Source organism: Leopardus geoffroyi, chromosome B2, assembly GCF_018350155.1.
Source record: "Leopardus geoffroyi isolate Oge1 chromosome B2, O.geoffroyi_Oge1_pat1.0, whole genome shotgun sequence".
Taxonomy (NCBI): domain Eukaryota; kingdom Metazoa; phylum Chordata; class Mammalia; order Carnivora; family Felidae; genus Leopardus; species Leopardus geoffroyi.
Window position 1 is genome coordinate 129,891,185 of NC_059332.1, and position 15,176 is coordinate 129,906,360.

The following is a 15,176-nucleotide window of genomic DNA, read 5'->3' on the forward strand; positions in this document are numbered from 1 at the left end:
CTCACCCCCCTCATGTGCTCATGCTGTCTCTCTCTCAAAAACAAAACAAAAAAACCCAAAACTTTAGTGATAGAAAATGGAGTTTTGATTGATTGAGACTGGGTTTGGGGGAATATTGACTGAAAAGGGGCATGAGGGGAACAGTTCTGTGTTTTAAATGAAGTGGTTACACAAATGTGTACATTTGTTAAAACTCACTGGACGGTATGCTTAAAATAGGTGTATTTTACTTCATGTAAATTAGTTCACATTAGTGATCCGACATTTGTATACATTACAAAATGCTCACCACGTTGAGTGTAATTAACATCTGTCACCATACAAATTTACTACAATATCATTGACTATATTCTCTACACTATACTTTTTATCCCCATGACTGATTTACTTCTTACTTATTTTTAAGTTTTGAGGGGAAGATGGAACTATTTGGTACTGAAGTGCACAGGAATGTGGAGTAAAGGATTATGTTGGCTGTAATAATTTTCCAGTGTGAAAAGAGCTTACCTTGACTATTCTTAACACAGGAGATTATTTCAGTTGCTGAATGAATGAAATTTTAGAGCTCTATGTGAAAAATAAAGTATATTTTACTTGGGCCACTATAATAGTGTTGAGATCGATCATTGTGGGTGTTGTTGGTCTTTTACCCATTGACAGAGCACGTCCTAATTTTCTGTACTTGTGTTAGTTTTCCTTGATAAATTTAATCTGCCTTTTTTCTTCCTTCCTTCCTTCCTTCCTTCCTTCCTTCCTTCCTTCCTTCCTTCCTTCCTTCCTTCCTTTCCTTCCTTTCCTTCCTTTCCTTCCTTTCCTTCCTTCCTAACCAGAGGAAGCAGAAAAGGAGTAGGATAGGATGCTTTCGGTAATGCTTTTTGTATTGCGTCTGGTGTTTGTTTTGTTTTCTAATGTGAGGAAACTTACAGATTCCTTTTATAAAATTAAAAAACATATTTTTTTGGTGAGGTGACTTTTTTTCTTTATCCTTTGTTTAGGATTATTATTTAAGATTCATCCTTTATTGAAAGGGTGATTTACTTATATTGTAACTGGAAGTTTTTACCTTTTAATCCCTTTTACCTATTTTGCCCATCCCCGCACCTCCCTCCCCTGCTGGCAACCACCACTTTGTTTTTTGTATTTATAAGTCTGTTTCTGTTTTTTGTTCGTTCATTTGTTTTTTAGATTACACGTATAAGTGAAATCATACGCTATTTATCTTTCTGTTTTATTACCCTCTAGGTCCATCCATGTTAAATTAGTGTTTTCATTTCTTTGGGTAAATATCCAGAAATGGAATTACTGGATTATATGGTCTCTCTCTCTCTCCCTCTCCCCCTCCCTCCCTCTCTCCCTCTCCCTCCCTCCCTCGCTCTCCCTCTCTCACTCTTTCCCTCTCCCCCTCCCTCTTTCCCTCTCTATCTCTTTCTCTCCATATATATATATATATATATATATATATATATATATATATGTTCATTTATTTTTTTTGAGAGTGGAGACTGAGAATCCCAAGTAGGCTCCATGCTCTGTGCTGAGCCCAAGGCGGGGCTTGATTTCACAACCATAAAATCATGACCCAAACTCAAGAGTTAGCTTGAGCCATCCACGCGCCCCTGGTATTTATATTTTTAATTTTTTGAGGAATTTCCATGTTCTTTTACACAGTGGCTGCATCAGTTTCTATTCCCACCAATAGTGCTTGGGGGTTACCTTTCTCTGCATCCTCACCAACACTTGTTTTTTCCTGTCTTTTTTTATTCTAGCCCTTCTGACAAGTGTAAAGTAATATTTTATTTTGGTTTTGATTTGCATTTCCCTGATTAGTGATGTTGAGCATCTTTTCATGTGCCTGTTAGCCTTCTGTATGTCTTCTTTGGAAAAATGACTATTCAGGTCTTGAGTTCATTTTTTAATCAGATTTTTTTGGTGTTGAGTTCTGGGAGTTCTTTATATATTTTGGATACTAACCCCTTATCAGATATATCATTTTCAGATATCTTCTCCCAATCAGTAGGTTGTCTTTTTGTCTTGTTCATGGTTTCTTTCATTGTGCAAAATTTTTTAGTTTGATATAGTCCCAGTTTATTTTTGTTTTTGTTGCCCTTGTCTAAGGAGACAGATCCAAAAATATATTACTAACTCCTATGTCCAAGAGTTTATTGCCTGTGTTTGTCTTTTAGAACTTTTATGGTTTCAGGTCTTACATTTAGGTTTTTAATTCATTTTGAGTTTATTTTTGTATATGGTGTAAAAAAAAAAATGGCCTATTCTCATTCTTTTGTGTGCATCCAGTTTTCCCAACACCACTTGTTGAAGAGATTGTCTTTTCCCTACTGTATATTCTTGCCTTCTTCTCTCTATTCTGTTCCATATGGCTGTTTTTGTGACAGGACTATACTGTTTTGATTATTAGAGCTTTGTAATAGAGTTTGAAATCTGGGATTGTGATATCTCTAGCTTTGTTCTTCTTTCTCAAGATTTCTTTGGCTATTCAGGGTCTTTGGTGGTTCCATAAAAATTTTGTTATTTGTTCTAGATCTGTGAAAATGCTAGATTTGTGAAAAATGCTAGTGATAATTTGGTAGGAACTGTATTGCATCTGTAGATTGCTTTGGATATTATAGACATTTTAACAATATTAAATTTTTCAGTCCATGAGCATGGTGTATCTTTCCATTTATTTGTGTTGTCTTCAGTTTCTTTAATCAGTATTTTATAGTTATCAGAGTACAGGTCTTTCACCTTCTTAGTTAAATATATTCCTATTTATTTTATTCTTTTTGATGAAGTTGTAAGTGGTATTGTTTTCTTAATTTCTCTTTCTGTTACTTCATTTAAAGTGCATAGAAATGCAACAGATTCCTGCATATTAATTTTGTATCTTGTAACTTTATTGAATTAATTTACTAGTTCTAACAGTCTTTAGGGTTTTCTATGTATATAGTATGTCATCTGCAAATAGTGACGGTTTTATTTCTTCCTTACCAAGTTATATGTCTCTTATTTCTTTTTCTTGTCTGTTTTCTGTGGCTAGGACTTCTTGTAGTATGTTGAACAAAACTTGTGAGAGTGGACATCTTTGTCTTGTTCCTGATCTAAGGGGAAAAGCTCTCAACCTTTCACCATTGAGTATGATGCTAGCTCTTTGTTTGCCATATATGGCATTTATTATGTTGAGGTATGTTCCCTCTGTACCCATTTTGTTGAGAGTTTTTATTATAAATGGATGTTGAATTTTGTCAAATGCTTTTTCTTCCTCTATTGAAAGGATTATATGAAGGATTTTATCCTTCATTTTTTTAAACATGTTGTATCACATTGATTAATTTGCAGATATTGAACCATCCTTGCATCCCAGGGAATAAATCCCACTTGATTGTGGTATATGATCTTTTAAACATTTTTTATTTTTATTTAGTTATTTTTATTCATGTAGTTAACATACAATGTTATATTAGTTTCAGGTGTGCAGCATATTGATTCAACAATTCAGTACATTACTCAGTGCTCACCATGGTAAATGTAGTCACCATCTGTCATCATACAAAATTATTGGTGTTACTGACTATATTCCCTATGCTGTATTTTTCCTCTCTGTGACTTACTTATTTTAATGTGAATTAATTTGAATTTGGTTTGCTAATATTTTGTTGAGGGTTTTTGCTTTAAATTTCATTAGAGATATTGGCATATATATATATATATATATATATATATATTTTTTTTTTTTTTTTTTTTTTTTTTTTTTTTTTTTTTGTAGTAGCTTTGGTTTTGGTATCAGGTTGCTGGCCTCATAGAAGGAATTTGGAGGCATGTCTTTCTCCTCAGTATTTTGGAATGGTTTGAGAAAGGTAGATATTAACTCTTCTTCAAATGTTTGGTAGAATTCACCTGCAAATTCATTTGATCCTGGACTTTTGTTTGTTCAGAGTTTTTGGATTGCTGATTCAATTTCTTTTTTTTTTTTTTTAATTTTTTTTTAATGTTTGTTTTTGAGAGAGAGACAGAGAGCAAGCAAGTAGATGAAAGGCAGAGAGAGAGGGAGACACAGAATCTGAAGCAGGCTCCAGGCTCTTAGCTGTCAGCACAGAGCCCGATGCGGGGCTTGAACTCACAAACTGCAAGATCATGACCTGAGTGGAAGTCAGATGTTCAACTGACTGAGCCACCCACGCACCCTTGCTGATTCCGTTTCATTACTGGTAAATGATCTGTTCAGATTTTCTACATCTTCATGATTCAGTCTTGGAAGATTTCATGCTTCTAGAAATTTATCCATTTCTTCTAAGTTGTTCGGTTTGTTGGTATATAATTTTCAATAGTAGTTCCTTATAATTCTTTGTATCTTTATATTGTTGGTTGTACCTTCTCCTCTTTCATTTCTAATTTTATTTGAGTTCTCCTTTTTCCTTGATGAGTCTGACTAAAAGTTTGTTCATTTTGTTTATCTCTTCAAAGAATCATCTTTTATTTTCATTGATCTTCTCTATTGCTTTTTTAGTCCTAATTTCATTTATTTCTGCTCTGATTTTTATTATTTCCTTCTATTAACTTGGGCTTTGTTTGTTCTTTCTGTAGTTCCTTTAGGTGTAAGTTTAGATAGCTTGATATTTTTCTTGCTTCTTGAGGTAAGCTATATTGCTGTAAACTTCCTTCTTAGAGCTGCTTTTGCTGCCTCTCAAAGATATTGAAACATTGTGTTTTCAAATTCATTTGTTTCAGGGTGTGTTTTGATTTCCTTTTTGATTTCTTTGTTGATCCATTGGTTGTTTAGTAGTAGCATGTTGTTGTAGATGTAACTGATTTAACTACTTTTGTGTTTTAACTTTCATACTAGCTTTATAAGTGATTGACCTTTACTATATGTTTGCTTTTACCAGTGAAACTGTTTTTTTCATAATTTTCTTACTTTCTTACTTATGGCCTTTTATTTTACACTTAAGTCCTTTTAACATTTCTTGTAAGGCCAATTTAGTGGTGATGAACTCTAACTTTCGTTTGGGAAACTCTTTATCCGTCCTTTAATTCTGAATGATAACCTTGCCAGGTAGAGTATTCTTGGTTATAGGTTTTTTTTCCTTTCAGCCCTTTGAATATAGATCATGCCACCCCTTTTTAGCTTTCAAAGTTTCTGCAGAATAACTTTAATGACTAAATGACTTTAGTTTTAGCAGAAACTAAAAAATCAGCAGATAGCCTTATGTGGAGGATTCCCTTGTATGTAACTAGTTGCTTTCCTGTTGCTGCTGTTAAGAATCTTCCTTTATCTGTGATTGTTGACATTTTAATTATTACGTGTCTTGGTAGACTTCTTTGGGTTCATCTTATTTGGGACTCTGTGTGATTCCTGGACCTGGATGTCAGTTTTCATCCCAAGATTAGGGAAGTTTCTTCAATATTATTGAAGAAATTATTCAAAATTATTTATTTCTTCAGTAAATTTTCTGCCCTTTTTTCTTGCTTTCCTCCTTCTGGGCCCCCCATGATACGAATGTTAAAATGCTTGATGTTGTCCCAGAAGTCCCTTAACCTATCCTCATTTTTTTTTTTCTTTTGAGAGAGAGAGAGAGAGAAATAGAGAGAGAGAGGCAGAGAGAAAGGGAGAGAGAGAACCTTATAGGCTTCACAACCAGTATGGGGCCTGACATGGGGCTCGATCTCATGACTGTGAGATCATGACCTGAGCCAAAATCAAGAGTCAGATGCTTAACTGACTGAACCACCCAGGTGTCCCAACCTACCCTCATTTTTAAAAATTATTTTTTATTTTTGCTGTTCAGTTTGGGTGATTTCCACTACCATGTCTTCCAGATTGTTGATCCATTCTTCTGCATCCTCTAATCTATGTTGATTCCCTCTAGTGCATTTTTCATTTCGTTATTCTCTTCTCTGATTGGTTCTTACATTTTCTTTGTCTTTGTTGAAGTTATCATTGACTTCATCCACTCTTCTCTCAAGTCCAGTGAGCATCCTTGTTAACATCACTTTGAACTTTTTATCAGGGAGATTGCTCATCTCCATTTTGTTTAGTTGTGTGTGTTTTTGAGATTTTGTCTGTTTTTTTTGTTTGTTTGGCATATATTCTCTGTCTTTTTTTTTCTTATTCTCTGTGTTTGTTTCTATGTATTTGGTAGGTCACTTATGTTTCCTGGTCTTGAAGGAAGGTAGATGTCTTGTGTAGAAGGCCTATAGGACCCAGTAGTGCAATCCGCCCTGGTCACCAGAACCAGGAGCTCCAGGAGTGTGCTCTCTGTGGGCTGCTTGTGCCCTCTCGTTGTGACTGGGCCGTAACTGCTGTGAGTGCACTGCTGGGCGGGGCTGGCCCTTGGCATAGCTGGCTGAGCAGCTTGGCTGCAGCTGCTGTGGGCGTGCTGGTGGGTGGGATTAGCTCCCAGCACAGCTGGCTAAGAGGCCTGGCCACAACTGTTGTGGGCGTGCTGGTGTGCCAGAAAATAATCTTAATAATTGCTTCACTTTTGCTGGGTGCTAATGAAAATATAGCTTAAAATAATGTGAAAGTAGAAAGATCTATGGCTGTGATTTTGATAATACTTTGGCAACAAGCCTTATATAACAAAAAAAATCTTTTATGTGCAGTATTTCCTGTTAATAGCAGAAGCTACAGGGTTGATGGCTACTCTATAGTTCTTTAGTCAAATAAACGAAACTATGTCAGCTGTCCTGCTGTGTGGATTTCTCTAATTTCCACATTGGATTTAAAATGTGGGGATTATTGTTTCCTTAAAATAAATAATTCTCTTTGTAAGGTCTCATCACATGTACAATTTATTTTTCTGCCCTCATGTTCTTATGCTAAAACATAGCTTTATAATTAAATTCTTCCCTGTGCCCTTAGTATAATTTTATGCACCAAACAAAACGATTATCTAAAATAGCACATTTTTCATTACTATTCCATTAGACTATGTGAGGATTTTATATTAGCCCATATATTCTCAATCTTAAATACTAGAAAACATATACAGTTATAACTGGGGTTATATATAATGCGGCCTAGTATGCATGAGTTTGCAGATCATTTCCTTGTTTTCTCAGCATGATTCCTGATTTCACGACTCAGTTTTTGTGACATGCGTATATTTATTGTAATTCTTCCCAACTGAAGTAAATGTGCTAATCATTCAACTTTCCAGGATGCTGTGATACTTTATAGGAACAATGATAGAGAATATTTGCAGTTGAGATTTTCAGTGAGGCCTGGGACATTTAGTGCCCATTTCACAGGCTTCATAGACATGGACACTCAACACAATGCTTACATTTTAAAAATGATGCTTGCTGAATGTTTTTGAGATCTGGCCACCTTTCCCATAGTCGTCCTAAGAACCCATCTGTAGTCAGACTTTAAAGATCATTACTTTGGAAATAAATAGCACATAGTGACTTTTATGACACCATTATTTTTTTTAAATTTTTAAAAATGTTTATTTATTTTTGAGACAGAGAGAGACAGAGCATGAACGGGGGAGGGTCAGAGAGAGAGGGAGACACAGAATCCGAAGCAGGCTCCAGGCTCTGAGCTGTCAGCCCAGCGCAGGGCTCGAACTCACAAACCGCGAGATCGTGACCTGAGCCAAAGTCGGACGCTTAACCTACTAAGCCACCCAGGCGCCCCACGACACCATTATTGATAGAGGAAGAGGGGACTCAGATTGAGATGACGGTGGACCATGTAAACCAGTCATGCTGTGTTCAGATTATTGTTGCAAAACCATTTTTTTTCCATTCTCAGAGTATTTGAAGTTTTCTTCCTCTGCCCCTTTATTATTATTATTATTTTAATGTTTGTTTATTTTTGAGAGAGAGAGAGAGAGAGACAGAGCACAAGTGGGGGAGCGGCAGAGAGAGAGACACAGAATCTGCAGCAGGCTCCAGGCTCTGAGCTGTTAGCACAGAGCCTGATGTGGGTCTCGAACTCAGGAGCCGTGAGATCATGACCTGAGTAGAAGTTGGGTGCTTAATCAGCTGAGCCACCCAAGCCACCCCTTCCTCTGCCCCTTTAAGTCTTGGCTTCCTGTCCCTCCTCTGGGCCCCTGGAGGACCCAGTGCTTCCTTAGAAGCTTACATCATGAGTGGCACTTGTCTACTTCTTTGCCTAGCCTTCTAGTTTTCTCTGAGATTTTTGTTGGCAGGGAAATACACCTCAGCTTTGTTGTGTCCCTGATGGCATACAGCGCCACACAGAAGGGTGGCAGTGAATCAATGAACGAACAGGTGGGAGTGAAGAAGCCATCCAGTCACTGCCACGATCACTGTCTTTGCACAAACTGAGTAGGGTTTGTGGTAGCAGCATTTCTGACCAAAGCCTTGACTCTCAGCTGGTAAAACTCAAGAAACCACCAAAGCAAGAGAAGAGTTCTAGGTTTGCTTTCTCCATCACCACCATGAATTCTGCACAATAATGGCACTTTCAATTTTACTTTTATAAGCAGTTTCATTCCTGTTTGGTAGTTGGAAACGCAAGATTGCTGGGCCTGTTTCCTTATAGTAATAGGATGTTCCACCTGCCCACTGTACTGAGCCCTAGTGTGACTTATCTGAGTTAACTTTCACAACAGCCTGATGAAATAGGTGCTGTGTAGGGACTGGGGAAATCGAAGCTTAAGGGATATTGAGTAACTTGCTGATGTTCGCGCATGTAGCAGGTGAAGAGCTCAGGTTCAAAACCAGTCAGGCAGGCTGCAGGGCCTTCACCATTTCCCAATGCTGCCCTATTTTATTTTGTTCAAGGGAAAAACCTTTACCACTGTGGGAAAACTTTGTTTCTGCAGAGTCGTTGTGCCCCCAACTATAAACCAGTGCCGGGCACGTAATAGGTGTTCAATACAGATTGAATTGATGATTACATACTGCCTTCTAGGATGTGAAATAAAAGGTTAGGCTAAGTGCTCATCTGTTATATTCCAATTTCTTATATATGCCAATTATTACATTTTACTAGTATTCATTCTAGGAAATGATTTGTTCAAACAAAACTCTCCCAAATTGTTTTAGAAGATGCCTTCAAAAAGACTCTTAATCTTGAAGACATCACTGCTTCAAACAGTCATGCACCCGTGTAGATGTGGATGTGGGTGACTATATACTAATCCAAATTTCCGTACCAAGTGTAAGGTCGGTGCTGTCTCAGATCTTTCCTGGCAGGGGGGAAGGGGAATGTTACTCTCTTCTAGTGCTCCTATCCACTTTGTCATCCCTTACCGGTGCCTAAAACAAAACAAAAAGAAAATCTCACGTTCCCGCGCACTTCAGAGGGGTGGGCTCCAAAATGGCTTTGCCGTGAGCGTCTCCTCATTCTACAAAGGCCGTGGTTCTGGCACATCCCATTTCGCTCACTGGTTAGTCATTACAAACAAGGGCCAAACGGAGAGCAGTGGGCAGCAGCACAGAGTGTTCTGGTGCCCACAGAGCTGCCCGGGAGGTTCTGACCCTGAAGCTTTCCTACCACTCCTCCTGCTTTCCCCTTTCTCCTTTTTGAACCCCACCTTTTTCTTTTTCCTTTACCTCCTTCCTGAACTTATTATTTGCCTCCTTATTTAGGAGTTGAGTAAAAAAAAAAAAAAAAAAAAAATCAACCACTGCAGAAGTAGTGTGTTTTTCTGCCAGCGACACTGACTTCAAATCCCATCCCCCAAACCCACAAATTTGAAACACCTTCCTCCTTCTATAAAGAGCAAGAGGAGCCCCATAACCTCTCTGGTGACCTTCCGTCCCACCCAGTACCACAGCCTGGGCTTTTCATCTTCTGTGTCCTTCACCGTCATCAATACCAACCGTCTGTGATCCTAGGACTGTTTTCTTTACATAAGGATTCACTGAATATCTCATTTAATTGAGAAGTGCCTAAATATAATGAGTCTATTGTCTAAGAAAATACCACATATGGGGCACCTGGGTGGCTCAGTCGGTTGAACGTCCGACTTCGGCCCAGGTCATGATCTCGCGGGCCGTGAGTTCGAGCCCTGCATCAGGCTCTGTGCTGACCGCTCAGAGCCTGGAGCCTGTTTCAGATTCTGTGCCTCCCTCTCTCTGACCCTCCCCCGTTCATGCTCTGTCTCTCTCTGTCTCAAAAATAAATAAACGTTAAAAAAATTTTTTTTAAATAAAAAAAAAGAAAATACCACATAAACATTTTAAAGAGACACATTTAATTGAAATAAATGTATACAGGAGAAAGATGTCTCCCCATGCTCTGTCCTTTATTTCCGCCCTTGTACACCTTTCCCTCGGGCATAACGCTGTCTCAAACCATAGTCTGAGAGAGGTCGTATCTCATTTATTTCATTTCATATAGCCCATTCCAGAGTTGTTTTTGAAACATTGATTGCCTTTTGTTGTTATCTTTGCATTTAGATTATATTCAGTGCCCATACTGTATGAGGAGGTTTAATGAAACCGCAGCCAGTCGGCATATTAATTTCTGCAAGGATCAGTCTTCTCGCCGAGTCTTTGATCCAGCCCAGACAGCAGCCAAAATGGCATCCAGGGTGCAGGTAACTATCTCTCCCCAGGTGTTGGCTCTGTGCCCTTGCGTGTTCGGGGTGAGCAGGTAGGGTTTGCTAGGGAACCTAAATTACCCATCCCCAGAAGTTTAAGGATCAAGGTCGCTACTCACTGTCATTCATCCTCATGGAAGTTGGCTTCTTTTGAGGCATGCTTTCTAGCTAGCAGCACCTTTGGATATTATAGAAAAAAATATTTCTACAGTGTTTGAAGCTTCTCAGGATGAAGCCTTGAATATATAAGTAGTGTTTCTGTAGTGTTACGGTAAAACCCTGTGCATGTATGCAACAGTAACTATCAGCCTTAGTCATCCAGAAAAGCACTGCGAACCTGAAGCGGGGCTGGCCGAGTGGGCAAGCTGTCGTAAGGAAGACCTGTTCTGTAGGTCGTCTGTGTTGTTCTCTGATAGAGGAGGGGTCTGCAGCCTTTTCTTTAAAGCCATAGAATCAGCAAGGTAAAGTAAATGAATGGAAACAGGCTGTTACAAATAGGTACGGGTAAGTAAATGGACGGGCTGATCCGGAAGACAACAGACTAATGAAAACAGAACTGAGGTCCGGCAAACAGCTTCACACGCATCAGCGGCCCCAGGGATATAACTTACGATATACTATGGAGACTGTTAGTCTCATAACATGACTCCGATGCCAAGGAAAGATTAAACTGGCCTGAATACTTGAGGGTATGAAACATTGAGAAAGATTTCCACAACATCCAGTATGTAATAGGGGGTGGGAGCTTGTCCAACAGTAGCATATCCCGCGGACTCTGGACTCTGAGCTCTGTCTCCATATACACTGGACAGTTACTGAGCGTCTACTCTGTCCCAGACACTGTGCTAGGTGCTGATTGATCAGCATTTGTAATTCAACAGAGGTGGAGGAGGGCTTGGAAACGAGGCAGTCGGAAGCTGTGGGATTTGACCTGTGCAGGAGCGCTATGGAGGAAGAGGCCAGTGTGATCCATGGGAGCCTTCAAAGAAGAGCAACATTTCTCCTTGAATATCAGATGGGTTCAGCAGCCTGGAGTGGGGGTTGGGGAGGATCTTACACACAAAATGTCCAGTTTGTGGCCTGAGGAGTGCCTGTGTGCAAGGGGGAAGGGGCAGGTGAGGGGGCATCAGATCTAGAAGGGCTTCCACTCGAGTCAGTTCAGAGAGGAGGAGAAGAGGAAGTGGCGAGATGCCCTCAAATCTGAGGACCTCACACAGGAACTGGAAAGTCCCCCCTGAACCCAGGAAGTCGTCCTCTCCACTTTCTCAACTTGTCCCTTCTTCCTGGCATGCTTCTGCTAGCTCCCCTCTCTGCAGATCGCCTTTTTTAGCTCTCCTGTCTGGTTGTGACCTGCCTCCTGTGTCATTCTGTGGGCAGTGTCGACGGGTTGAATAGTGCAGACTGGAGTGACACAATTGGTGTTTTAGAAGGATCACCTTTGCCACTAGTGGTCAAATGGATTGGCCACAGTTAGGAGTCCCAGCAACAGATAAAGAATGCGGGCCCAGAGAAAGAGGGCTAACGGGTTGTATGCGGAGGAAGAATTTGAGAATGGGGGGTCTGAGACGCCGATTGGATATGGGCTAAAAGAGGATCGGGGTTGACAAGGATTTTAGCTTCGGAGCCTGAGAAGGTAGTATACTATACATCTAGATAAAGAAACACAGGAAGCAGGAGACAGATGTGTTGGTGGAGCAGGCAGGGTGGTTATGATAAATATAGTTGTAGAGATTCAATCTTTATACCTGCAATAGCATGGGAGCAGTGCGGCGTGGAAGGAACCCAGATTCTGCAATCACTAGTTAGGGTTTGACTTTCAATTCTTTAATTTATTATCCGTAGGTAAACTTAGACAAATTCTTTGAGACTCACTTTAATCTGTACCTTGCCACATTGTTGCGAGGATTATAGACAACATAAGCAAAGTGGCTTGCACACAGGTCTCCTCTGCCTTTCCTCTTTCCACGCTGCCCCACCCTCCTCCTCCTCTCTAGCCATCCTCTCTTGTCAGTGGGACAGGCACCACAATCGGGGGGGTATATGATGCTTTGGGCTTGAATTCAACTGAGTTGGAAAAGTTTTCTTTCTTAAAATTTCTTTTTTTTTTTTTAAATTTTTTAAAAAGTTTATTCATTTATTTCTGAGAGTGTGAGAGACAGTGAGCGCTAGTGGGGGAGGGGCAGAGAGAGAGAGAGCAAGAGAATCCCAAGCAGGCTGTCAGCACAGAGTCCGACGTGGGGCTTGAACCCACGAACAGTGAGATCATGACCTGAGCCGGGACCAAGAGTCGGATGGATACTCAACCGACTGAGCCCCCCGGGCGCCCCGGAAACGTTTTCTAAGTAAAACTCTACCTATACCTTCTAAAGCAGGGAAGGGCGCATTACATTTCTTCGAAATGTTCTAACCAGTTCACGAAGTTCGTCACATTAGTGGGGCCAAAGGGAGCCCAGGGAAGCAGCAAACGGAAGTGCTTTTTATTCCTGAAGAAGGCCAGCTGGCCGTCCTGAGTGTAACCAGTGACTTGGCCCTGTTCCTCTCCTTGTTTTCCAGAACTAAGTGGTGATTGGGAGCGCAGAAGAAAAATTAGCTGCTTTCTGAGGAAACTCCCCGTAGAGTGTATCTGAACAGCAGCCCTTGTTTGTCTTCTGCCAGCTTCGCCACTCAGGGGCCGGGCTAATAGTGGGGCCCATTCAGAGTGGAGCAAGACGGGAGGGGTCGTCTTACTGCTGAAGGGCTGTTAACAGCACAGCTGAAATGTGTTTCTATTTTAAACATAATCAACTTTAAAAATGTGTTATAGCCTTCACCAAAAGAGACCAGTACGGGCCTCTGGAAATAGCTGTCTTTGTCTGCGTGGGGATGAGCTGCCTGCTGTAGCCCCGCAGCTATCCTCGCCCACGTGAGAACTCTCACTTGGAGTAGCAGGTTATCTTTATACAGTAGTTGCCATGGAGATGTTGGGACCGGTAGCTAGGTAGGAAGCCCCCGAAGGACCTTCGGGTCCTTATTCTGTATTAATGTAACTGTTCAGCTACCGCTGCGCGGCAGGGAGGGGCGTGGTGTGGAGATGATGGAATTCTGTGTTTAAAACATGTGTTGCCTGCCAACGTCTGTTTTTCTTCTCCGTTCGTGGATTTAAAAACAAAATCATCCTCAAGTAAAATGAACAACTAAAATGTTCCATAACTGTCCTTATTGACATTAAGTGATTTCTTATGTCTCCATACAATGAATTTTACAGGATTAACATATCACCACTCCCCTCAGGGGTTGATTATGGAGTGCAAGTGCCAAAACCCAGACGTGACTCTGAGAACCAGCAGGAAGGACAGGCGAACGAGGGTACAGGGTGTGCGTGTGTCCCCTCCCCGTGGGTGCAGCATGTCCTGGAGCTGACCCCCATCTGCTACTGGTTAAGTGGCAACAGCTTTACCTCCTGAGTGCTACCTGAGGTTACAGACTTGTTCCCCGTCTCTCTTGCTCTTCCTGTAGGCTAGGGCTCAGATGAGTCCAAAAAAAGAGCCAACTGTAACCAGTGCCGTGAGAGTGTTGCTGCAGAACAGGGCCCTGGGATCCCCGACTGTGGTCCCAGCTAGGCCAGGTGAGTCGGAGCGAGCGAGTCGGCTATCGGATGAGGGACCAGAGGGGAACCACTGTTGGCTTTGGGATTTGTTGGCGGTTGAAGAAAGCTGTGACATACAGTGTTGCTTTTGGGTGTAAAGATATGTGGTTTTGTTTGAGGTTAACACTTATTTGCCAAGAAGGAGCGTTTCCGAATTTATCGGGATTTGATAACTCTGTTGATATACAGAGTCAGATACGATTACAACAGGACGGTCTAGAGCCATCCTTCTCTGGTCTTGTGAAATTGAAAAGAGGTTAAGAATGGGATATAGCAGTGTGTCAGGTATGATGTGGAAAATAAGAGAAGAAAATGGAAGAGCCAAGACATGGCAACAACCTAAGTGTCTGCTGCTGGGTGAAGAGTTAAAGACGTTGCATATAGACATGATGGAATGTTATGTAGCCATAGAAAAGAAGGAAATTCTGCCTTCTGTGACAACACGGACAGACATTAAGATCATTATCCTAAGTGAGATAGTTCAGAGAAAGATAAATACCGTGTGATCACACTGACATATGGAATCTAAAAGAAGTTGAACTCATAAAAACAGAAGTAGAATGGTGGTTGTCCTAGGTGAAGGTGGGGTTGGGGAAATGATGGTCAAAGGGTACAGACTCCCAGTTGTAAGTGCCGGGGATCTAATGTACGGCATGGGGACTTTTGTTAAAAATATTGTGTTATATACTTGAAACTTGCTAAGAGAGTAGATCTTAAATATCCTCACCACACACACCCACCAAAAGTAACTATGTGAGGTGATGGATGTGTAAAAATTTTTTGTGGTAGTTATTTTGCAAGATATATGTGTATCCAACCATCCTGTTGTGCACCTTAAACCTTCACAATGTTCTAATCAATTATATCTCAATAAAGCTGGGAAAGAAAAAAAAAAAGGGAAATTTTCCTTGCTAGAACTAAACAATTTCTTCCAAGTAGCAGAAAGGCATAACCACCATTAAAGCACTTCCTATGTGCTAGAACCATTTCATTTTATCCTCCTAATAATCTCCCGAATGTTTTAATCTGTG

The 15,176-nt window shown here is 40.6% G+C and overlaps 1 protein-coding gene across 5 annotated transcripts in view; it reads left to right on the forward strand.

Annotated features, from left to right (window-relative positions):
• The window catches only part of ZC2HC1B (zinc finger C2HC-type containing 1B), a 41,596-nt gene that overhangs the window by 20,035 nt on the left and 6,385 nt on the right, over positions 1–15,176 (forward strand). For all 5 annotated transcript variants that reach the window (XM_045499893.1, XM_045499892.1, XM_045499890.1 and 2 more), the window contains 2 exons: positions 10,378–10,517; positions 14,016–14,124. In XM_045499893.1, coding sequence (XP_045355849.1) covers positions 10,378–10,517; positions 14,016–14,124 — 249 coding nt within the window. The remainder of the gene's footprint in view (positions 1–10,377; positions 10,518–14,015; positions 14,125–15,176) is intronic.